This window comes from Mytilus californianus, unplaced genomic scaffold, assembly GCF_021869535.1.
Source record: "Mytilus californianus isolate M0D057914Y unplaced genomic scaffold, xbMytCali1.0.p SCAF_6, whole genome shotgun sequence".
Lineage (NCBI taxonomy): Eukaryota > Metazoa > Mollusca > Bivalvia > Mytilida > Mytilidae > Mytilus > Mytilus californianus.
The window spans coordinates 78,512,205-78,537,698 of record NW_026262712.1 but is presented as its reverse complement, the minus strand read 5'-3'; the positions used below and the strand labels follow the sequence as shown (position 1 = coordinate 78,537,698).

Here is a 25,494-nt window from a genome sequence, read left to right as displayed (position 1 = left end):
TCATTGTCTGATTGACGTATATTCCATCTTATTCGTATATTTGTTAACAAATATCTTGTTTATCTTTTTATTGTTTTATTTTTTATTTATGTTACCTATCAATATATTTTATCTAATTAATCAAAGAATGAAAAATTCATTCATGAAAACGACCGGAAACTCTCCTGTCTTGTATCCTTTTTTGAGTTCTGATTTTAAAGATTGCTACAAATAATAATGTTGATGTCAATAACATCCGCGAAATTTTCAAAACAATGCGAACGTACTGTGTTTTATTGGTCTCAATCGTTAGTTCACTCATTCAAAACTGATTGAAGAAGCAGCGTTTCAGCGGAAATTATACAAATGATTCTGCCTTAGTAGAATTGTATAAAGCTTAACATGACATTGTATGCTTCCTGTAAACATATGTGAGTTATGAATATCACGCGATAAATCAAAATTTAAGACTTAATTCATGAAGCTTAAATATATTTTATGAATATATCTTTTCAAAAGTACAAAAGTGATTAAATCCATTTATTTTCAAACAAAGTGCTGAAGCCTCCAATATTATGAAACTTGATTATTTTCATTTGCTTTCAGCTCTTTTGAAGCTTTCGTTTTAATTTAAGTCTCATATAGCAGTATTTTCTATCAATAGAAATATCTGTAGATTTAAGATAAATCGTCTGTTTTCCCTTAGACAAAACATCAAACACTTTAACTTGTCTGATGCAAAGGTTCGCTTCCACATACAAACTACCGAAAACTAACCCCTAAAGATCTTAATAACAATATTAAGGGAAAAGGTATGGTACGGTTATTTGTTGGACCACTGTATAAGAAAATCAAAAAGTACTATATATGAAAATCTGTTATTTGAAACATTTATCTAAATAAACTCATCATAAATACCAGGCTTAAGATTTTGTACGCCAGACGCTTCGTCAAAAAAAGACTCATCAGTGACGCTTGAATCAAAAAAGTTCAAACGCCAAATAAAGTACGAACTTCAAGTTATTACGGTGTTGTCATAAATATCATAAATTTTGAACAACGCCTTTATATGTCTTACATTTAAGAGAAAGATGCAGAAACTATCAAATAGAAGGCAACAATAGTCAACATCACCACCGGATATAGGTACCCTCGAAGCGTTGGTGAAAACAAACGTAAAGTCAGGTAAGGCCAAATTCTTCTTATTCTTATTATATTCTACGTTTTCCTGACTAATAAAGTTTTGTAATACTAAATCTTAATAGTGTAGCTACTATTAAGGGCTGATTATGATCCTTAATTGGCTTTCTCTCTCTTCAAAACTTCAAAATTAGACCGGTTGGTACCTTTTCAATGAAGCATGTTACGAGTTCAAAATTATTAAAAACACTATAATTGTATTAAACAGATGAATTGTACAGCGAATATTTTTTTATTGTACGGGGAATATAATAAATACTTTTCGCTATCATTGTTTCTTCGGGGGTACCTATATCCGGTGGTGATGCTTTAGAGTGTCCCTCTGTACCGAGACCGAGTGCGAGAGGATTAGGATTATCCTGTTTCGTGGGTCCAGAAACAGTAAACAATCACGGTAGGGAATATGACAAGATCGGTTTATTTTAAGTTTAGACAACTATTTTTAAGATCTTGAAACATGACCAAAAAAAATCGATATTCCTGATTCTATGTAAAGTAATACAATCCTAGAAATGTAAACATAAGCAAACTTATACTTGTGTGTTTTCGTACTCAATGTTTCTATAAGACACGTATTCCTCTGTTAGCTTCTTATTTTTCATTAGTGACAATTTACTTATGACATCTTGCGTCATACACGCTATCAAATCATAATATTAAGAATTTCTGGCGACAAACAAGCTGAGTGGCATTTAAAAATCCTTTTGCCTACGGTAATTCCAAACATTTCGTATTAACATTAATAATTTCATAATTTAACTTTATTAAAAATTATTTTGATAACGCCTTTACTTGATAAAAGATATTTCTAATGCATTTTGATGTTCAAAAAATTTACTACGGCTTTGCACGAGATCTTGTCTTCCTACAGGATTTATGATTTTGCTGTATGGAATTAATTGCTTTGATTTATATATCAGCACCTTGTCAGAATTCCTTGATACGTTTAAAAGATAAAACATCAAAAGGATATATAACAAGAATAACCATTAATATCGTACAGAATATCAAAAATTATCAACCCCTAATGCTTGTCTCCTTCAACAAATAGACGTGCCAGCTAACAACAACGAACGACATATTGTCAAGGTAAAGTGACTTGATATGGGGACATATTGTGGTATATCATTGATATGATCATAATTATAAATTAACTGTTTTTAAAACTTTGAATTTTTGAAATACTAAGGCTTTTCTACCTCAGGAATAGATTACCTAAGCTGTATTTGTTAAAACTTTTAGGAATGTTTGGTCCTCAATGCTCTTCAACTTCGTACTTTATTTGGCCTTTTTAACCTTTTTTTATTCGAACGTCAGTGATGAGTCTTTTGTAGACGAAACGCGCGTCTGGCGCAAATACAAAATTTCAATCCTGGTATCTATGATGAGTTTATTTATAAAAGATTGTCTTAAAAAAAAATAAATGAAACAACATTTGCACTGGTCCTCGGTTGTAAACGTATATATTAATATTATATAATATATTGCACAGAGCATTTATATTTTGGAATTATGAAATATTTTTGCTAAGTGTTTCCAAGTGATTCAATTTTGTTTTGTTTCTTGCAGTGTATCTTAAAGTAGAATACAGTTTAACCAATTTTTTGTTTGTTTTTTTTTTGGTAACTTTTACAAAACATAATGAGTAATTTCATCTAGTTTGATGGGTGTTATACTTATAACACTTGTTTCCCTTTTTGTATGTAGGTTTACGTTTCGAGATAAAAAATTAAGTACGAATTACATTGGTTATACATATATGATATTGAAAAGGTCTGTTTGCGGTAGTTTTGACATGTATAGATTGAAAATAATGCTGTTTTATATCTGGCAATGTGTTATTTTAAATTATAAAATGAACATTTAAAAAGATATCAGTTTTCAATGGACACAACATTTACCAACCCACAAGATCTTACTTGTCCTTGTGATCTCTAATTCTATGCCTATGACATAAATCTCAGGATTATAATTAAGTACTGCTAAGAAGTATAATTCCACCTACAGAAATTCAATACAAAGTCGTGTCTTGCATTATTCTTTTTTATGGTAATATAAGTAACAATGGGAAATACATTATGGAAACTGAAGTCAACGATGTTCACATCTGGTTAATCGATATAAAACGTACAAATCAAGGTAACAAACAAACGAATGTACTCCAAATGAGAGATACCAGTTGCGTCGACAGGGTAAGCGTATTTTGCTATACAATCATTACCCACCATACGTTTTTACACTATGTTGTTACATAGACCCATCTTATTATTCAACCAGTTCGTGATGGTGATCGTAAAATGTACGTACGTAGTGTCGATTTTATTTGTCCTTCCTGATAATTGTTTTTGTAGCAATCGTTGTGTAAGAGCAGACCCCTATTAACGAAGTCCGTACAGTGTTAACATGCGGGAGCGTAACGTATCAATTGAGATACATAAACGTCATACAATGGACCAGCGTACGTGTTACTGCTGAGAATTGAGAAGTTGACAAGTGGAAAATTAAATATTATCTCGTGTGTCATAGATTCTAGTTTAAAGTTGGCCATCGAGAAAAATATCAAGATATATATAATATACCTTCTAAATTCGGTGGTATCCTTAATCTCAAGTTCACTGGGTTACATGTATATAAGATTCTAGCTCCCACTGATGTGATGGTTATTGAGTGACAGGACACGATATCATAAATATATATGAGAGTGAAATTAAAGAACGTTATAAGATACTTTCTAATTTTTTTCTTTAGAATGTTCTGTGTAAATTCTGCTTCATATAAGTACACAGCAAGTCGGCCAGTGAGATTGCATAATTACTACACATTAGTAGTGTAAACCGTAGAAAAAGTCAAAGGATTTGATAGTATTGCAACACGTTAAAGAATGTAATTGAAGATTTAGGAGTAGATCTTTGGAATGTGTTAGAATCAACTTGTTTATTAATGCTGCTTGAGGCAATACTTAGATGGCTCTATGTTATTATTGTAAGTTTAAACCTGTCATTGTTCTGAGTCGAGTCTTCCTGCACTCTCAATGACGCTGTTGTATGAAATCTAAGAATTGCATCAACATATAGTAGAGTAAAGGACGAAATAATTTCTGATCAGATGTTTAAGTGGTTTGAACATGCTTTCAGTTACTGCGAGCATTCTTTATCATTAAAATATGACAACAAAAACACCGAGAGAGAGAGAGAGAGAGAGAGAGAGAGAGAGAGAGAGAGATATTCTTTATCATTAAAATATGACAACAGAAACACAGAGAGAGAGAGAGAGAGAGAGAGAGATATCTGCCATGCAGAAGTTGATAGTTGGATGATTAAACTCGACGTCTTTTCCGTTGAAAAAATTTGTTCATCCGTACTAACTAATTAAAATATTTTACATAATCTATTGATTCAATGTTTCAGTATTTTAGTATTTTTTTTATTTCCAAGAACATATATGCCAATGTTCTTCCAACATTTTCCAAACTGTTCTGTAGAGGTTCAAGAAAACTAACAATATATATATATGGTATATCCACTTGCGCATTGTTGAAAACCCTTTGTAGACCTCTAGATGTCTATTTGTTTTTATAATGTTTGTTTGTTCTCTCATTAGCAAATAGCTCAGATCTGTTTTTATATAAGATTAAAGTATTTGTTCTTTTTTAGAATTAACTAAACAAAAGTATACTGCTACTTCTTTTAACTAATCAAACAATTCAAAACAACAAGAATACTAAATCAGTGCATTTTTTAAAAGAAATGGTAATAGTTCAATGAAAAAACCTTAGTCAAAGCATGGAAGTAATATCGAGTCAATATAATAAAACAGTTTGGTATCTGTAGCCTAAGGTTAATATGCCATAATTATTGTCATCGCATTTCACATAATAGAAGTATAATCCCTTACCTTCAATCTTTATCTTTTTTAAATCAAATACGTGACGTGTCTTGTGTTCATCAACGCCCCTAACAAAAAGATCTTAAATATATCGACCGTCGAAGAAACGATCCATGTGATATTAAGATTTGTTATTTAATTCATAACTCATTTTATAATCGGTATCATATGGTTTTCAATTTGCCATCATTTACATCTAATTGAGCATCTCTATGTATTACTTTTATCTACATAATTAACCTGTTTACATGATTGTATCTAATTCTTAGATATTTATTTTTAGAAAATGCAATACGAATGTTGAGATTTTCTTTTTTTTTTAAATCATATATCCATGTGATAGTTTGAATGTACTTTTGAGATAGATACTTTACATTGAACATTTTCTGAAAATTGCCGAGGTCCTAAAGACACAACTCAAAAGAAATGTGATAAAACTTCATATGTAGTTTACTTCAATCAGATATACCAATACATAAATGCAGGCTATATAACTCATGATCTGATTTTTTTCTTCAAAATCCTTATTAACTAAAACAAAAAGCGATTGTTTAAGAATAAATAGGATACCACAAATGTTATAACATATGAGGTTACATTTGGAGTCAACTTTAGAGCAAAAAAAAAAATGGAAAACAGTTAAAATATTCGCATGTAAAAGAATATGATATATTTACTGTCAAAGTATTATTATTTTCTATCCATTTTCTTATTGGAAAGTGAATCAAATGATGTTTTATAGAACCACTTGAATAAGTTATCAATCTCTATCTTCTGAAAATTTTCTTGAATTGATTTTGTTTTATTCTAATCACATTTTAAAATTAAACTTTGTCTTTCTACATCCATTAACTTCTTAGCATAAATGTTTGTAAAGACTTGTATTAGATAATCTGTTTTAAAGTTTCAACATTTAATTTGGTACAAAATGATTGATTGAAATATCAATACTTTGTTTAAAATTTGATATAAAAAGATAAATACAATAATTGTCGAAGTTTGCAATTGTTAGGTTTTACAATCACATTTAATTGTAAATTGTATCATTTAAATGTCCTGGAATTAAAATGTCTGGAACAGAAATTCAAAGTACTTATTTAAAAAAAAAACTCGATTTTCTATGGAAACAGAAAATCCTTAAAAGCATAATGCTTTCATTATATACATATCTAAGCTATAGATAAATTTTATTATAACATGGATATCTGTCAATTCTTCTTTGAAATGATGAAAAATTGATTATCAAAGATAAGAATGGAAAGGAGATTCTTTGAAAATCAAACCACGTTTAGCTAAAATCTGGACAAAGAGAGGATAGGTATACGAGTTATTTTCTACTGATATTGTTCTGACATAATATGGGAAGATTGAATGTTTACACAATATTTCCTTCTGCCACTACATGTTTATGTTCCTGGCAATTTTCAGATAACTAGAAAAAACAAAAAAAAGTGCAAACCATGGTCAAAACAAACAAAAAACAGACACAGCACATCACACAAAACAGTACAGAGAAAACTATTCCAATAAAATTCGAGGGTTAATTTAGATTCCAAGATGCGGTGACTTTTAGATAATCGACCGCCTCTTTGAGTGTTTTAATACTTTTCATTTGTTTATGAGACATTATTTAGCTTTCGTTTTGTGTAGGAAAATTTAAGTTTATCAAAAGTATTCCAATTACACGTTCATACTCAAAACGCGAGATGATTTGAAGCTCTTTATGTGATACTTGTTTATTCAACGTCATTTGATTATATGATCAAACATGGTACGTCTTACATGGCATACATATTTATCCCGTTTCTGGTCAACACTGCACATTTTGATTAAAACTCCTGTCGGGATAGCTGCACCTAGATGGTGTAAAACTTTCTGCATCTGCACTTTTTGCAAAATTGAAACCATCAAATATCCATACCTAGCTTAGTATTCCAATCTTTAATCATGATTATTTATAATTAAAATCAATCCATTTAAGCAAAGCGCTACGAATATAATTAAATCCAACAAAGCGCTACGAATATAATTAAATCCAACAAAGCGCTACGAATACAATTAAATCCAGCGAAGCGCTACGTGTATATTTTCTACTTCGGCAAACTAGCTTGATGATAAGCATGCTTGCTGTTTTCTGTAACTACTATTTCAATTATCTATTCTACTTTGTTGGTTTTATCATCAATTACTTAATTACTAGTTTATGCTCTTATTGAATTGACAAAAGGACCAACCATATCAAGATACAAACTTATTCAAGAAACTATTTATTGGACTAGTTCATTTCCTTAGACAATATATGAAATCATTTATGACTGAACTTAAAACTAATCTCGACGTTAATTGGAATAAATAGTAGGATAAAACAAAAACATATGTCCTTTATGTTGAGCCTAATACCACGATGATTTCATTTGTTCGTAATCTGTAGAATTATATGGGGTATTTCTTCTTATAATTCTTTTTTGCAGTTTTTTGGTTGCAAATTGTAGTTGTTATAAAAGTTTTAAATCGATAGAAATAAGAGAAAACATGTGAAAACAGCAGATTGTTGAATGTTGATAAATGATTTCGCAAAATAAACTCATGGTGGAAATTAGCAATGACAATTTATGTTAGACTCACATTTAATGATGTTTACTTAGGTCTAGAACATAAATCAGCTCTGAATTTTTCTAAGATATATATATATATATATATAAGTGCCTATAAATAGCAGCACATGACATACAAATCTATGGGAGTGTGGATTAATCAGTACAGAGATTAATTCAATTACACAAATAAAATTATAGATTGCCTAACAATGTAATTTTAACACACTATTTAGTATGTAAATATAAGAATGTTTAAAATATTTACAAAATGATGAAAATAAACGCAATATTTCGCTAGACTAACTAGCTTTATCAAGCGTGCATCTATCCAGGTGAAATCGGATGTAGATGATAAGAAACTTTTGCAGCTCAATGTATATGTTGCACTTGAATTTAGCTGCCTTGAAAATAATACATAATTTGGATGAAGTTCAAGATTTTTACAAAATTGGTAGTTGAAGTTAGCAACGTCCATTGGCCAATATTACAGGATAAAAAGGACGATATTGTGTACTAAATTATTCTTTATCTTTCCTGTATCTTTTCTCATCTTTTTCGTTAAGACCATCAGGTTCTAAAGTGTGGAGTTGGTGGATCCAAAAATTTTCTCTTCTCCTTCTCGCCGTGGTGTCCCACTCGGTGTTGACTTCTATGATTTGGAAGGTAACATTATCAAAAGAATGTATTTATATAGAAGTCTAAATTGAAAACAACGTTCAAACCTATGATTGCGTTGGATAAAAACCGCAATTTTTATACGTGTGCATGTAAAACAAATTTCTTGGTAGAGGGGTCTAAATACAGCACAAACAACATTTTCCAAAAGACCAAAAAAGTGAAAAAGTATATTTTAACAAAACGCATTTGACTAGCAGGTCAAACAACTGATGTTCTTAAACCCTGCTGACTGCCATTGGCGATTGCCAAATAAACGGATCACCAGATGTAACAAAATTATCTTATAATAATTTAATACCAAACAGAAAACAATAAACTTGCGAAAAAGATGGTTTACCGCAAACATGAGGTGCAAAAATTTGTACACCATATCCGGATTTCGACAATTAACGTCTCTTCAGTGATGCTAGAAATCGAAACGGTATTTGGAAGGCCATATAATTCACCTCAATTTAGGATAGACTCTTGAATTTTGAAAGAGTCAAAATAGGATGAACGGATCATATAAACCAGAAGGCAAATATAATACAAGCCCAAACGAAAAAATTATAAACAAGTCTAAATTGAAAACAACGTTCAAACTAATGATTGCGTTGGATAAAAACCGCAACTTTTATACGTGTGCATGTTAAACACATTTCTTGGTAGAGGGGTCTAAATACAGCACAAACAACATTTTCCAAAAGACCAAAAAAGTGAAAAAGTATATTTTAACAAAACGCATTTGACTAGCAGGTCGAACAACTGATGTTCTTAAACCCTGCTGATTGCCATTGGCGATTACCAAATAAACGGATCACCAGATTAACAAAATGATCTTATAATAATTTATTACCAAACAGAAAACAATAAACTTACGGAAAAGAGGGTAAACCGCAAACATGAGGTGCAAATATTGTACACCATATCCGGAATTTCGACAATTAATGTCTCTTCAGTGATGTAAGGAATCGAAACGGTATTTGGAAGGCCATATAATTGACCTCAATTTTGGATAGACTCTTGAATTTCGAAAGAGTCAAAATAGGATGAACGGATCATATAAACCCGAAGGCAAATATAATACAAGCCCAAACGAAAAAATATGAACAAGTCTAAATTGAAAACAACGTTCAAACATATGATTGCGTTGGATAAAAACCGCAATTTTTATACGTGTGCACGTAAAATCAATTTCTTGGTAGAGGGGTCTAAATACAGCTCAAACAACAATTCCCAAAAGACCATAAAAGTCTATTTTAACAAAATGCATTTGACTAACAGGTCGAACAACTGATGTTCTTAAATCCTGCTGACTGCCATTGGCGATTGCCAAATAAATTGATCACCAGATCTAACAAAATGGATCTTAATATTAATTTAATGCCAAAGAGAAAACAATAAACTTGCGGAAAAGATGGTATAACGCAAACATGAGGTGCAAAAATTTGTACACCATATCCGGATTTCGACAATTGATGTCTCTTCAGTGATGTTAGGAATCGACACGGTATTTGGAAGGCCCTATTATTTACCTCAATTCAGGATAGACTCTTTAATTTCAACGAGTCGAAATAGGATGAACGGATCATATAAACCCAACGGAAAATATAATACAAGCCCAACCGAAAAAATATACAAAAGTCTAAATTGAAAACAACGTTCAAACCTATGATTGCGTTGGATAAAAACCGCAATTTTTATACGTGTGCATGTAAAACAAATTTCTTGGTAAAGGGGTCTAAATACAGCACAAACACAACAATACCAAAAGACCTTTTTTCCACAAGTTTATTGTTTTCTGTTTGGCATTAAATTAATATTAAGATCCATTTTATTAGATATGGTGATCAATTTATTTGGCAATCGCCAATGGCAGTCAACAGGATTTAAGAACATCAGTTGTTCGACCTGCTAGTCAAATGCGTTTTCTTAAAATAGACTTTTTTGGGTCTTTTGGGAATTGTTGTTTGTGCTGTATATATATATATATATATATATATATATACATTTGTACAAGTCTAAATTGAAAACAACGTTCTATCCTATGATTGCGTTGGATAAAAACCGCAATTTTTATACGTGTGCATGCAAAACAAATTTCTTGGTAGAGGGGTCTAAATACAGCACAAACAACATTTTCCAAAAGACCAAATGAGTGAAAAAGTATATTTTAACAAAACGCATTTGACTAGCAGGTCGAACAACTGATGTTCTTAAACCCTGCTGACTGCCATTGGCGATTGCCAAATAAACGGAACACCGATGTAATAAATGGATCTCAATATATATATATATAAGTCTAGAGATTTGCACAACGATACTAATATAAGATGGTATTATACGAAGATGTTGTTATTAAATCGTGTTGACAAATATTTCGGCTTAACAAATAGCCTTCCTCAGTGTCAATAATTTTAACAATACTGATTATATGTATAAAAATAGCTCAGTAATACAGGTAAGTTTTGGTTTATTGATTTAATCCAAAATCCTGAACATCATAATATAAAACAAAACTAAATACTCAAATATACGTGACTGTGTATATTTACATCCCAAAATGAGTGAAAAATAAAGCTTAGTATTTTTTATTGATGCCGTTTGGATGATGTACATTTAGTTCCTTTATCCAAAAGCTTTCCCGAACCTGTCGCTGGGCATCACTCTAGTGAATGTTCTGTTCAATCACTAGGATCTTCATGCGGTTAAAGTCATCAAGTTTGTGACCAGACTGTCTGAAATGCTGAGAAACTGGGAGAAGTGGCTTCTTAGAGATATTACTCCTATGGCCATTGAGGCGTTTGTGGAAAGGCTGCTTTGACTCACCAACATATTGTTTGTGGCCTGTGGTATAGTGAATTGTTCAATACCTGTAGAAAAAAGATACACAACACATTTGTTAGGCAGTACTCCTAAAGTTCTTCTTAACAAAACCGATTGCATACTCATGATTTAACACCATGACTAAAAAAAGCTTTTACTCCACGTGCATTTTTATTCGTCATTGTAAATAAAACCAAGATATATTTGCAAAACATCATGATCAAGGCATTACTACATATCAACAAATATTTCGCTGAACGAATGTGCTACTTTAAATAATATGTCAATTTATCGGTATTTTTCTTCAATAATACATTTATAAAGAATTTCATTAATTCTTTTTTTGACAATATGACATTTAGATAATGTGTTCTTTTCTATTCCAGAGCATTTGAAACGAGATTAGGGAATTTTAAAGAGATTTTTCTGTTCAGCTGATGACATTTAGGCCCTTAATCTTCAATTTGAATTGGAAATTCCATATTTTCTAGAATAAAACATAAAACATTCATTATTGTTTTACATAACTCATAACATGCGAATCATTCCAACCTTATCCAATTCATTTCGATTTCAATTTTGTCAACATACATTTTAAAACATAAAATGTCAATCCATCACTATCTTAGAATATAATATGTCTGGAAATTCATATCATAAAGCAGGTGATCATAATTTTACATTGTTTCATTTGAATTTCTTCATGTTCAAGGAAAAGCCAGTTATCACAACATCATATGAAAACACTTTCATCTGCAGCAGTGTTAATGCATATATATAACATCTGTGATTGATAAATTGAAGTGCTGTAATACAGCATTACCACATAAGCAGATGAGCATTCTATCAGTAATTGTGAGGAGTCTTCGATACGATATAATTATAATTGGTTTTAGTTGTACCTAGGATATTTAGTCTATTTTACCGATAACATCGAGGATATAGAGAGCTTTTTCTGTACGGATTGTTATTGTAGGTTTTTCTATGTAACTTCTGTTTTACCGCTGATCGCGTTTAAACGAACAGGATTTAGAGCTAAAAATAATAACACCGCTACATTTTGTACATGAGCTTGAGCTTGTCCACAATCTGGGATCTTGTCAATGGTTGTGTTTAATTATATCTTTCCATTTTGCGTCGTTGTGCGAATTTAGTGTTGGTGTCGAATCTTTAATAGTATATGTTATATTAATCTATTCACAACTTTTCTACAATAGCTGAAGACTTATGATTATCACTATATGTCGCTTAGCTTTTGTGAGTCTATTGTTTGCGATATGGGTTACGTTGGAGTTCATCTATCATCATAGTGTTTTACTTCTACGTAATCATTCCTAACACGAATATTTCAGTTCTGGTCTTGCCAAGGTATTAGTTCATTTTGTCTTACACCAACATGTCCTAAACGCGGTCAAAATAATAGTTTGAAAATCATATTGCATTTTATTTTCATTCAGATGTTTGGGAATAAATTATCTTAATTTCTGATAAAGAGATACCTTCTAATATAAATACGTATTTAATATAGCTTTCATCGTTAGATCTTAGCATAGACGTCTGATCTGTTATTAAATACACCTGCATTCTAGTTTTTCACGGCATTAACTATATTCATTGAATTAAAAAATAATAAGGAAAACTCATCAAAGATACCAGGCTTATAATTGAGTATCCAAGGCGCGTTTAGTCTAAATAAGATTCATCAGTATCACTCGAATCAAAACAGTATGAAATATCATAGTCGACATTGATGCTTTAATGTTATCTGTTTAAACTCTTCAAAGATACACTGAAATATTAGGCTTTGTTCCTTATGTTTCTTTGTTACATGTAATTGACATCAAATTGAAATATTTACAAAACTATTTATACATAATGCTTAAATGTAGTCAGCACTTCTGTGTTGACATGAATTATCATGGCTATGGTAATAATTATGAATTAACTGTTTACAAAAGTTTGCATTTTTCGAAATACTAAGGTTTATCTACCCCTCAAGTAGATTACCTGAGCTGTGTTTGGCAAAACCTTTCAGAATTGTCTTTTTAACTGATGGGTCTATTGTTTACGAGCGTCTGGCGTACACAATTTTAATCCTGGTATCTATGAAGACTTTATGTATTCCAGTATTTACAATTTTGCTCAAAACATTTACAGTTTAACACATAAGATATATAAAAATAAATCAGTTAATATTTTTACAATACTTCATACACATAAATTTGTGTATTAAGAGTACATGATTACTTTTAACTCTATAAGATTCTAACAAAAGTGCTACTCATCTTTTCAATATTGCTCCTCGGTTAAAAGCCCCACACTTACCTTGAGTGAATTAAAATGGCATCAATAACCGCTTAAACCGTTATCACTTGAAATCAATTAGAATATTTATATCAAACACGTAAAATCAAATTGTGCTTAATCAAAACCAATTTGTAGCGTTGGAAAAGTTTTCGTTGAAAATGAAGCAAAATTATTTACAGTGATTGTTTAGTTTTTATTTTAGTTGTGAGGCAAAATAAATTATCTACAAAACAAACAAATAAATCGAAAAGATACATTCCTACCATTCAACTACCATTCTTTTAATCAAAACGGGTTATGTTGTATTTCAAGATAGAATCTGTTTTGCACAATCTGGCATGTGTGTACATTTAATTTTAACTATTTTTCAAAATTTGGTAGATATTGTTTAGTGAGGTAATTCGTATGATTCATATGTATAGTTAACTATTGTCACTTGTTCTTAATAAGAGACAACAGTTTTTAATCGATGTTCAAATCTCGTCAATTGAATTAGAATATAAAAATCAAGATAAACAAACAAACCCGAGGTAATCGCATGAACTCCAAACGGACAGGGCAAGCGTATTTGATACTGACTTCAATATATTAACAACTAGATCCATTTTGAAAAAAAAAAAAAATTTAAACGAAACATTTATTTTTCAAGTTCAAATATTTAGTCTCAGACAGATATCATAATTAATTGATTACTTATTATGTAATGGTTTAATGAAATTTCAAAATGAAAGTCAAAATAAAATACGAAACAATGTTTACAGTTATTAAACCTAAATATAAAATCTATGTGTGCTTAAAAAAATAGCTACAAAACATTTGTTTTAACAATTGTCATAAAAATGGTTACCATATATTTTTAGTGCTTCACAACATCTTTGAAAAATTATGTCGGTTTTCTTGTGTTGAAAGATTTCACTCTGGAAAGTCAGGTCCTTTTACTTTTAAGGGTTCATACTATTCTTCATGGTTTACTCACTGAACTTCCAATTCGAATGGATTTATCTTAAGCAGGATAACATTTTCAAGTTGATTTTACTTGTACTTCTCACTAAAACGTCTGGTGCAAAACGGTCACATCTATCAATCCCTACTTTTACAAACTTTTCAGGATTTAATATATTTTCCCTCAGTTGACCGCAAATTTGTTTGTTTTTTTCTTTGTATTTAATAAAAGTATTTGAAAATTTACTTGAAATGATACATATTAATTATTGCTTTTGATAGGCACGTAACTGGGCAATCTCAAGGTTTTACTGATTTTTTATGCATCTGAATATCGGGAAATAGAATAACATATGTGTTAAACTTTCCGAGATATTGCAAATTATATAAATTGCACACATAAATAGTAATATATACAACATTTCTAAAATCTTCAATTTACATTTGCAGTGTTCTTTACCATTCGTTTGATGTGTTTGAACTTTTGATTTTGCCACTTGATTGGGGACTTTCCTTTTTGAATTTTCCTCGGAGTTCAGTATTTTTGTGATTTTACTTTTTACCATATCAAATATTCTTTTTGGTAAATGTTATTGAATTTTAATTTTAACGAAATTAGGTATATAGATACCTAAGTATTTGATTATTATATATATATAATTGCATCTTAATTGCATCTTGTATACATTGTGAGAAAAAAGACGATCATGCCAAATACGAGTAACATTGTGACGGCATCATGCAACAAAATCTGGTTTTTCAATGTTTTTAGAAATTTGAATGATTTAGAACCCCCCAAAAAAAAAACAATTTTCTAGAAATAAAACAGAAATGTCAGCAGCAACAACATCTGATGTTTTTTTTTATCGTTAGCCTGGTTTTCTAGCAATCACGATTCACTGTGTAGTTATTTAAGTTTTCTTGCCCCACGTGCATCTCTTTCATTTACACAATAACTTTGCGAATATATTCCAACAAATAAATCTGAACAACTATAATATTTTCGAGTATAACAGATACGATATTTAGATTCAGTTATCCATGCTCTAGTTGCAACGTACTTACGTACGTGGTATTCCAACTGAATTTGTTCTACAACATTCTTATCTTCATTAGTAAAATAAATGTATTTATTACCACTCTTATATATAAGACAATGATATCATTTAAACAGACCATTATTGATAGAAATTATGTATTATAGCTTCTTGTAAATGGTTTCTGAGTTTAGTATCTGTGTATTTCAAGGCATAATTCTTCTATCCTATTTGTCGGTACTGCATTTCTCTTCCCCTGACAACAACGTCATTTTATATTCTAACTGTACTATTATGGACGTTAATTTTTTTCAACTAACTAATTAGTGGGCAAATACATCTTCTTACGTCGAACTTAGCGCCACACTACCACAGTTATGTCTAAGCCAATTATATTTTGACGTACAACCGATCATATTAGGAATACAATAAGTCTTTTCCACTTGTAAGGTAAAATCTAATACCAATATGTTTCCGTTATAAAACATCTTCAAGTCGTTCCATTGTCAAAGAAATACTTTGATATTTGCAAAGCTGTCATCTATGTTGACCTAAAACTTGTTGACATTGTTCTTATTGGTAATTGTCTACTTAACGTCACTAATACAGATATTTGAAGAAAAAAAATGTTTTTATAAGATTAATGCAGTTGTCACTCATACACAAAGTCGATCTCTAAGCAAGTCTACTGAAGTTTGTATTATAACCAATGATTAAGAAGTGAAAACTGCCACGTGTTGATCAGTCGATGTTTTTTCCGTAGAAAGAGTAATTTACGTTTTGATATTTTATGTACGGGAACTGATGATACTACACAATTTTGAAGCAAGGTAAATATGTTTAGATTTTTGACGCACTTGACTTATAAACTGTTACCTAATTTGTTCACGTATAGTATTTGATTATACAAATTGATTTTATTATAACCTTAAACCTTAATATTTTATTTCAACGAGAAACTAAGCACTACGTGTAATGTTTGTTGATGGGAATGTTGTTTGGCCCATCAAGGGCCCTTATTTGGAACAATAGATATTCCTCATACTATACTTCTATAATAATACCACTTCTCCTTAAATATAAGTATTTCCATCAATTTTGATTTTTTATAAAGATATTTTCATTCGTCTCTGTTAACTTTCATAACAAATAACAGGACAAGCCTAAGGGTTGCAATAATGAACTAGTACTTGTTCATTGTTGAGGGTCACTTCCAATATTTTCCTGTTGGTTGCCTTGTTTTCTTAAAATGCAACCCAAGCGCATTTTACGCCAAATGATACTTATAAATACTTCTCACCGACTTCATATGGATAGATAAAAGAACGGCGAACGATACCAAAGGGAATTCAAACTCATAAGTCGAAAAAAAAACTGACAACGCCATGGCAAAAAACGAAAAATCAAAGACAACAATCTTTAAAACGTAACATAAAAAATAAAAACTGAGCAACACGAGTCCAACCCAAATCAGGGGGCGATCTTAGGTGCTCCAGAATAATAGACAGGTCCTGCTCCACATGTGGCACCCGTCATGAATATAATATATTCATATTTAACTTCTATGATGCAATCAATCGTCTGATGACCGCACATCATGTGGAGTAGGTTCACACAAGTATACCATATTTCAATTCCATTAATACAGTTATAGTTTTTTTTATTATTAATAAAATATATTTTTATGAACATGACTTTAATTAGTATGCTTTTCATAATTTGATTTATCACGTTTCTAACTGACCAACTTACATTTACAGTGTAGACTTATTCAATTTGTCAAACTCAATCATTTACAATTTATATTTTAATTTAGTAAGAATAGATAGTTCTCGTTAATATTGGCTTTACTATTATTTATTTTAATTTAGTAATAATAGTAAACATGAAATGATAAAATGCTAAAATATGTAAAAGTATCTACTAAATACAAAATGAACAAGTTCTGACGCATTAAAACGGTTATGAAGCCACGATGACGTCATAATTGTAAACAAGAAAGTCATTATCTCTACTAACTATGACAAATATTACATAGTTTTTGTTTCATATGACATTGGGCATATGTATGGATCACTATAAATTTGTAAGTATGTGTATCTGACCCATAAACACCTTTGTATAACAAAGGAGAAGATATGCTAAACATAATTTTTTTTGGTCAAAATATATATGAGCAACATATTTATCCAAAACAATCTGTAACAAACGTTTATATCGTTGTAAAATATATTTTGTAGCAAAGTATCGTTTTGGGTAAGGCTTTTGCTCGAGTCTAAATATTATTGAAAATATCCCAAAATGGGGTCCTTTTAGATGTTTTTGTTATTTTGTGCTAAATATAAGAAGTTATAATCCCTAATACCAATATGTGAGACAAAATTCAAAAATATAAATACTAATGTCCGACAGACCAATATCTTATGGACATCTGAGGGATGTTATTTGGTAGATTTATAATACTTATTAAATTTTCGAATGCAAGGGACAAAAAAGGTGGCCTTATGATACCTTCTCCTTTATTTAGGTCGAAGGGTGTGGTCAATATTTAACAGAAGAAAATAAACAATACAAATGCTTAAAATTATGCAACCAAGCTTAAATTCTGTAAAATATCATACTTTTGAAGCTGTCAACATGGTTAAAACGAACAACAGGCAAAAAGGGTCTAGTTTATCTAAATCACATATCTTATATATTGTCATTATAGTTTTTTTTACATACAATATTACAAAATACAATTTTAAAATAGAGACCTGTGTGGCATTTTTCCTTTGTTACATGAATTACAGAGTAACTTCTAAATGTAGAGTGATTGTTTTCGTTGAGTATTGAAACGTTTGAAGTTAACTAAGACGTTTTCTATTTGGTAAAAGAAGTTTTGAAAGGTTAATCTTTGGATCAATATGTAATGGTTCCATTTGTATGATTCCTCATTCAAGAAAAACAAAATAGACGAACCACAAGTTTAACCTTTCTAAAAAGGTATGAATATATCGCAGTATCATAAATTACGTCAACATTAAACAGTAATATTTGATCGGGTCTTGCATACTTATACGTTATCTTATTCTTTATCTTTCGTATTTAATATCTTCTCCCGGGACATGTTTCCAATTTTATATTTCATTCTAGCCAAACGAACCATAGCCACATCATAATGCAACCAAGCAGAACCAATATTTGTGATAATATCGAGATGGCGTGAATATCGAATGAAACTAATGACTTTACACCGTGATGAAAAGCAAATACAACATGAAATAAATATTTAATTTGAACTGTGGTTTATTAGGTATTATTAGCGCTTACAATTATTTTCGAAATTCAGTTTTATTGTATTTTTAATTCGGTTTTATCTAGTGATCGAAAAAAATAGGTTGTGTTCATAAAACATAGAAAACATCTGAAAGATTTATTTGTCTTAAAAGCAACGCGATTTGCAATTCATTTTGTGTTAACTTTTAATTATAAACTGCATACAGTCAAATGCTTCAAATTCACTGTTGTACGATTTAAATAAAAAATTTTAAATCAATTAAGCACACACTTTATTTCAAAATGGTTTCTTTCATTAATTGGTGTACATGTATTGTGTTGACCACTTACATATTTCATATTCTTCTCCATTCAATCCACTTATAGAACAGTATGCATTTTATTGATGCCACATATTTGAACCGAGTTTTCAGGTGGAAAAATCTCGTTCTTTATTGGGATAGTACAAAAGTCTGAGCAAGGAGACCAAATCCCTTTTTTTAGATTTGCTTCAGAACCGTTCTATCAATCTTTTAAAATCTTATATGAGGTATCACATGATAGAATGAATGCCAAATTCGATACTGATGATTTTCAATTATGGCGTTCATAACGTTATGATCATTGATTGGTTATAACATGCTGCAAGTTCCGAATCGTTCACCCAAATGCAAAATAAGGAACTGTAACAGTTTCTGATTGCAAATTACCAAAAGACGATGATATAAACAACTACAAAAATCAATAAACAACGGCATAATGTATACTAAATTCAAAACACCAAAAAATAGTATAACAACAACCAACAACCAACGACAACCACTGGATTTCAACCTAACTTGGGGACATACACACAAATAAAGGCAATAGTAGTATACCGCTGTTTGAAATTCATAAATCGATTGAGAAAAAACAAATCCGGGTTACAAACTAAAACTGAGGGAAACACATCAAATATAAGAGGAGAACTACGACACAACAGAAACACAACATTAAAATGTAACCCACACAGAAACGAACTATAATATAACAATGACCATTTTCCTGACTTTGTACATGACATTTTAAGAAAAAAATGGTGGTTTGAACATGGTTTTGTGGCTAGCCAAACCTCCCGCTTTTATGGCAATGTTAAATATAACATTAAAATGACAACATTACATGACAGGACTACAATACAAATAAACGGGAGAACATATAGGACAGAGAAACATACGAATAATAGCTAACAAAAGGTACCAGGTTTAAAATTTAATACGCAAGACGCGCGTTTCGTCCACACAAGACTAACCAGTGACGCTCAGATCAAAAACGTACGAAATCCAAAACAAGTACAAAGTTGAAGAGCATTGAGGACCAAAAGTTCCAAAAAGTTGTGCCAAATACGGCTAAGGTTATATGTCTGGGATATGAAAATCCTTAGTATTTAGAATAATTCATACTTTTGTAAACAGTAAATTTATAAAAATGACTATATAATAGATATACATGATAACACCGAAGTGGTGACTAACTACAGAATAAAAACGGATACATAAAACAACATAAAGCAGCATATAAAAATTCACAGCCGAGTTAGCCAAAGAGATCAACGCTAAAAAAAGATGACGTCACATTTGAATTTCTGAAATTTCCCCAAAATAGGATAGAATTAGTATAGAATTCAAGATTTGGTTTATAATACTCATAAAACATTTATCAATAACGATGAATATTACAATACTAATTAATATAAAATGTGGTAGTAATAAGATAATTAATAGTATATATAGCTATGTCGGTGTTTCTTCTAAATCAAACTGTAAACCAAATATATCGTATAAATTTAGTTGACCCAAACTAAAATCTAATATCGAACAGGGTGATTAATAATCTTTACCATAACACACGAATACAACAGAAAAAAATAAGATTTACAACTACAAACGATAAGACATTTGACAAAATCCGATGAGAATAACAAATATAAAATCAAAACTAAATACATGAATTTTGGATAAAAAGGTACCGTGACACGTCTTAAAGCAATGCGAATTCACACTCAGCAAAACAGTCACAATCGGGAATAAGTCACGTTCTGTAATTAAAAGATCAGACGACGTAATGTCAAACCACAATCTAACACGTGGTAAAATTGTCCTTAGTTAGTTTGGACTAAGACACATCGTATGGATCGACCAATTCGTGATGGTGTCCGTAAAATTTACGGAATGTCATTTTTAATCTGTCCTCCTCATAACTTTGTTGGAGCAGTTTCCGCGTTAGGAGCACACTCCTGTGTGTTAAGTCCGTATAGTGTGAGCATGCACGAGCATGACGTATCAACTGAGATATGTAAACACAATGATAGGACATCATCAATATATCGGAAAGTAAAATTAAAGAATTTCGCAAGGTGCTTTTTCTTTTTGTCTTTTAGAAGGTTCTGAATGAATTCTGCTTCATACGAGTACAAAATCAATTAACCCCACAACGTATTTATTTACCTGACAAAAGTTAGTAAACTCGTGAGTATTTGTCCTATGTCATATAATGTATTCGTTATTTGAAAAATTGTACGTTGATGACAGGTCTTTTACTGACCCTGTTTTATTCACAACTTGTATAATCTCAGGATGGTTGAAAGCTTAGTACACGTGTCTTTTGTTGACGACTTTGTGTTGCCCTCTGGATATTCTTTTTGAAGTATATCTCATATCTCCTTTTATTCATGTTTATGTACAAAAGAAACATTTCAAGAACCCGTACAGAGAACTGGAAATAAAAATTATCATCATAACATAAGTTCAGCAGTCTGACCAGGTCATGAGCGATACACAAATAAATCATAGTTCTGATAAATGAAATGCGTATAACTTACAACGTTTCCAACCGTGCTTAACAATCTGATTATTTCATTTCTGATTCAATAAAACCGATAAATGTTGCAAAAAATTATGTCATATACTGTATTCGTTATTTGAAGAATTGTACGTTGATGACAGGTCTTTTACTGACCCTGTTTTATTCACAACTTGTATAATCTCAGGATGGTTGAAAGCTTAGTACACGTGTCTTTTGTTGACGACTTTGTGTTGCCCTCTGGATATTCTTTTTGAAGTATATCTCATATCTCCTTTTATTCATGTTCATGTACAAAAGAAACATTTCAAGAACCCGTACAGAGAACTGGAAATAAAAATGATTATCATAACATAAGTTCAGCAGTCTGACCAGGTCATGAGGGATACATAAATAAATCATAGTTATGATAAATGAAATGCGTATAACTTACAACGTTTCCAACCGTGCTTAACTATCTGATTATTTCATTTCTGATTCAATAAAACCGATAAATGTTGCAAAAAATTATGTTAACAATATAAGGTAAAATACTTCATGAAACATAAAAACATAAAATCAAGATAAGCGGGATCAGGTTTGTGATCATCAATTGGCTTATCTACATAGACAATATACTTTTAATATTTTATATAGGACAACATTTGTATAACCTCATCTGACTACTAAAGAATCCTTTGTGGTTCACACAGATCTTTTTTAGCAATTAACAATATATTTGTTGTTACGTTTACAAAGACAAAACTCCCTATTTGTATGATAGGTAAAATAAAAGGTGCATAGAGATTGTTGTGTCCGTTTGCCATATCGACCTAAAAAAGAGAGGCTGAAAATATCAAAGAGATTTTCAAATTTATTAGTCAATGACAAACTAGCAAGGACTTGCTAAAAACGAAAAACAACCTAAAAACAACTGTATATATACGAAAACAAAACAGAGACAACTTAAGACTGACAAATAAAGCTAACGTACCTTATTGTATCGTGCACCCTTGTTGCAGTCTTCTCCTTAATTCAATTTTTTTTTCCCCTTTTTCCAGACAGTTTTTTAAGTCTTTCATATAAAAATTGACTTTGTCATATCTATAAAAGATAGCGTGTTATCAATGATCTTCATCTTTACCTAAACAACTATTTGATTTTCAGTGACAAAAAAATTGTCGATGTTCATGCACGAGCTCCTCTGGTAAAGTGACGTACTTCTAAGTATTGAAGGCATTTATATTAAGTGAAATTTAATGAAATCGAATTTATAATCATTAGGCTATGAAAGGTAAGATATCATCTATAAAATAAGGGCGAAAGATACCAAAGGAACATGCAAAATCGTCAGTCGAAAACAGCATGCCAAACAAAAAGCATTGTTCTACGCGTTATGGTAAAGGTTCTGCAAAAATGAAACATCGTGAAAAATTATATTTCGTTCTTCTATGTATAACAGAACTAGCTAAGATAATGCTATACAAGGAACAAACTAGTGCAATGACTTTGGCGGAGTTGTGCCCGAGGTTACGAACAAAGAAAATTCTCCTTAATCGACTTCTGATTTGCTATTAGATTTTATACAGTTTAAGGCTATATATTTAATTGGATAAATACCTCGGAAAAGAATCTCCAATTGAACATTTGTCCATAACTTACGACGCAAATATAAAGAGTTGGATCTAGTTAGATTTAATTGACAACGTCTTTAAATTATAGGAAATACGACGAAATTATTGGAACTAATTCAAGAGCCATTGGCAGTTTAAACCTTTTTTTGTTGTTGCTATATTTCATCTATTTAATGAATTCAAGAATAAGTAAGACATTTCCTTTTTGATATGAAATATACGGTTAATTTATGTTCTCATGTAAACTCAAGGATTAGTTGTCATTTTATATCATTAAAAACTCATGACTTCCTTAATTTCATTATTGAAAGGATTCATATTGCTCAGTCCGTCGTTTTCTCTGTTGTATTTTGTAGACTGTTGTTTGTTTTTCTGGCGTAATTTGGTTTTTTGCCATGGCGTTGTCAGTTTGCTTTCGACTTATTAGTTTCAATATTCCTTTTGTTACCATAACTGTGTGATACCATGACGATTTAAAGAACTATATGTTTGCCATTTTGGTTTGATCACAAGTTTTTGTTCAATAGGGAACACAATGGTATACAGGTAATCTAAATAGCACGAAATTGCTATGTTTAGTTTCTTTGTTGATGTTACGAGATATTATATTTATGATACTAGATGTTTTGTCGACTTTTCTGTTAGTAAATGTTAACTTGGTTTTAAATGGCAAGGGTACAAAATCGCTATGTTCGAAGTTAACGTTTTGAGTTAAGAAGATAAATTTTTGAAGATAATGCCAACAATCCTTTCCGCATATGACCGTAACACTGTAAACCAAATCTATTCTCGTAGGAATATATTAAGAAAGCTTGAAAATCACGAAAATAGTTCATTACGAAGCAGGTTAGAATATGCATAACCTGAAAAAAAGTATAATTGCAATAAGTCGGTTTACATTATCACTTTTCTAAGTTACGAACTATAATTCTCAAAAAAGATTACCTGTATTAAAATCTGTAATGAAAAATTGAATGCCACCCTCTCACAATAAGCAAATCCTCTTTGTTAATAGCTTTATATTGCATTGTAATCTATTGTTACTATTATATTCAACGGTTTTATTTAATGTGATGTAACATTTTATGTCAATAATTTTATTTTATAGGTCTTTTTAATTACTTCTTCCTGATAACAAAATTTTCAGTAGAGATGATTGAAAAATTCCGATATTCTATTTTTGGTTTAAGTCGATAAACCATCTGATTTTCGTAACCAATTTACTTCTGCGATTTTTCCGCAAGTAGAAAAAAATAACGTGAAATGTGAAACTTGGATCTCCTTACACAAAAAAAAAAGATATCGCAAAACAAATCGTTGCAAAATCGACTTGGAAGGGCTGAAAAGTTTCCAGGAAAATAAGGTTGATTTGAGTATCAGCACTCCAATATAATCAATTTAAGTATATGTAGTAAAACTAATAAAGTAATCAAATAAAATGGGACTTTGTGTTTACGTGAAGGGAAAAGTTAAAGGCTTTTGTTTAAGAGATGTGCATTAATTTGAAATCAAAAACTCAGTAATACAATAACAAATTCATTTCCTTATCGGTCTGAATCTGCATGAAATGTTTGCACTTAATATTAAGCAAACAATAATCAATCTTATTTTTAAAAACAGAGTAGAGTATTTCCTCTCTCAAAATATTCTATTGTTAAGAGAATCCTCTAAAGAGATTCTTCTATTCAAAGATTCGTTTATTAAGCTGTACAATAACCTATATAATGTTAACAGATCAATTTACATTAGTGAGTTAAATTTAATTTAAGATTGACATAGAGACCCTGGAATGCATGTAAAAAGGCGAGATATGTTAATTTGTCGTTTCTGTAGCACGTGTTTGTTGCAAGTAAACACATCCATGTGTATTACATAAACTGTATACTTATATTGTGTAACGTTATTGCATTGAATTAAAATATGAACTAATTTTAAATTAATAGACATCACTTATATGAATGGTTTTCAGCTATTTACATTCAAGCGTATTTTGGATCTTAGAATTTCTCCCGGATCATTTATCAAAATATATATATAACACATGTAATGCATAATGTACACAGTAAATCTGCAAACTACAATTTAAGCAATAGAACGATATGAATTGCTCTCACTGACAAAGTTCTTACACCGTTACATCACCGTATCGTCGTTTTCATTTGACTACTATATTCAGCAACACAGAGATCGACGTTAACATGATAAATATTTAATGAAAAATATACACATCTATATAAGCTATTGTTACATGTGTGTCCAAGAGCTTCAATACAGTACACCAATCCATCGTATGAATAAGTTCCACAAACGACTGTTCTGAAAAATGTTCAATCTTGAAATCCCTCCATGTGA

General features: G+C 30.7%; 1 protein-coding gene across 1 annotated transcript in view; it reads left to right on the top strand.

The window, feature by feature from the left end:
* Positions 1–16,165: 16,165 nt before the first annotated feature.
* Positions 16,166–25,494, top strand: part of LOC127705301 (neuropeptide S receptor-like) — a 47,234-nt gene continuing 37,905 nt past the window's right edge. The window contains exon 1 of the mRNA XM_052209621.1: positions 16,166–16,260. Within this exon, the coding sequence (XP_052065581.1) occupies positions 16,235–16,260 (26 nt within the window). The 5' untranslated portion in view covers positions 16,166–16,234. The remainder of the gene's footprint in view (positions 16,261–25,494) is intronic.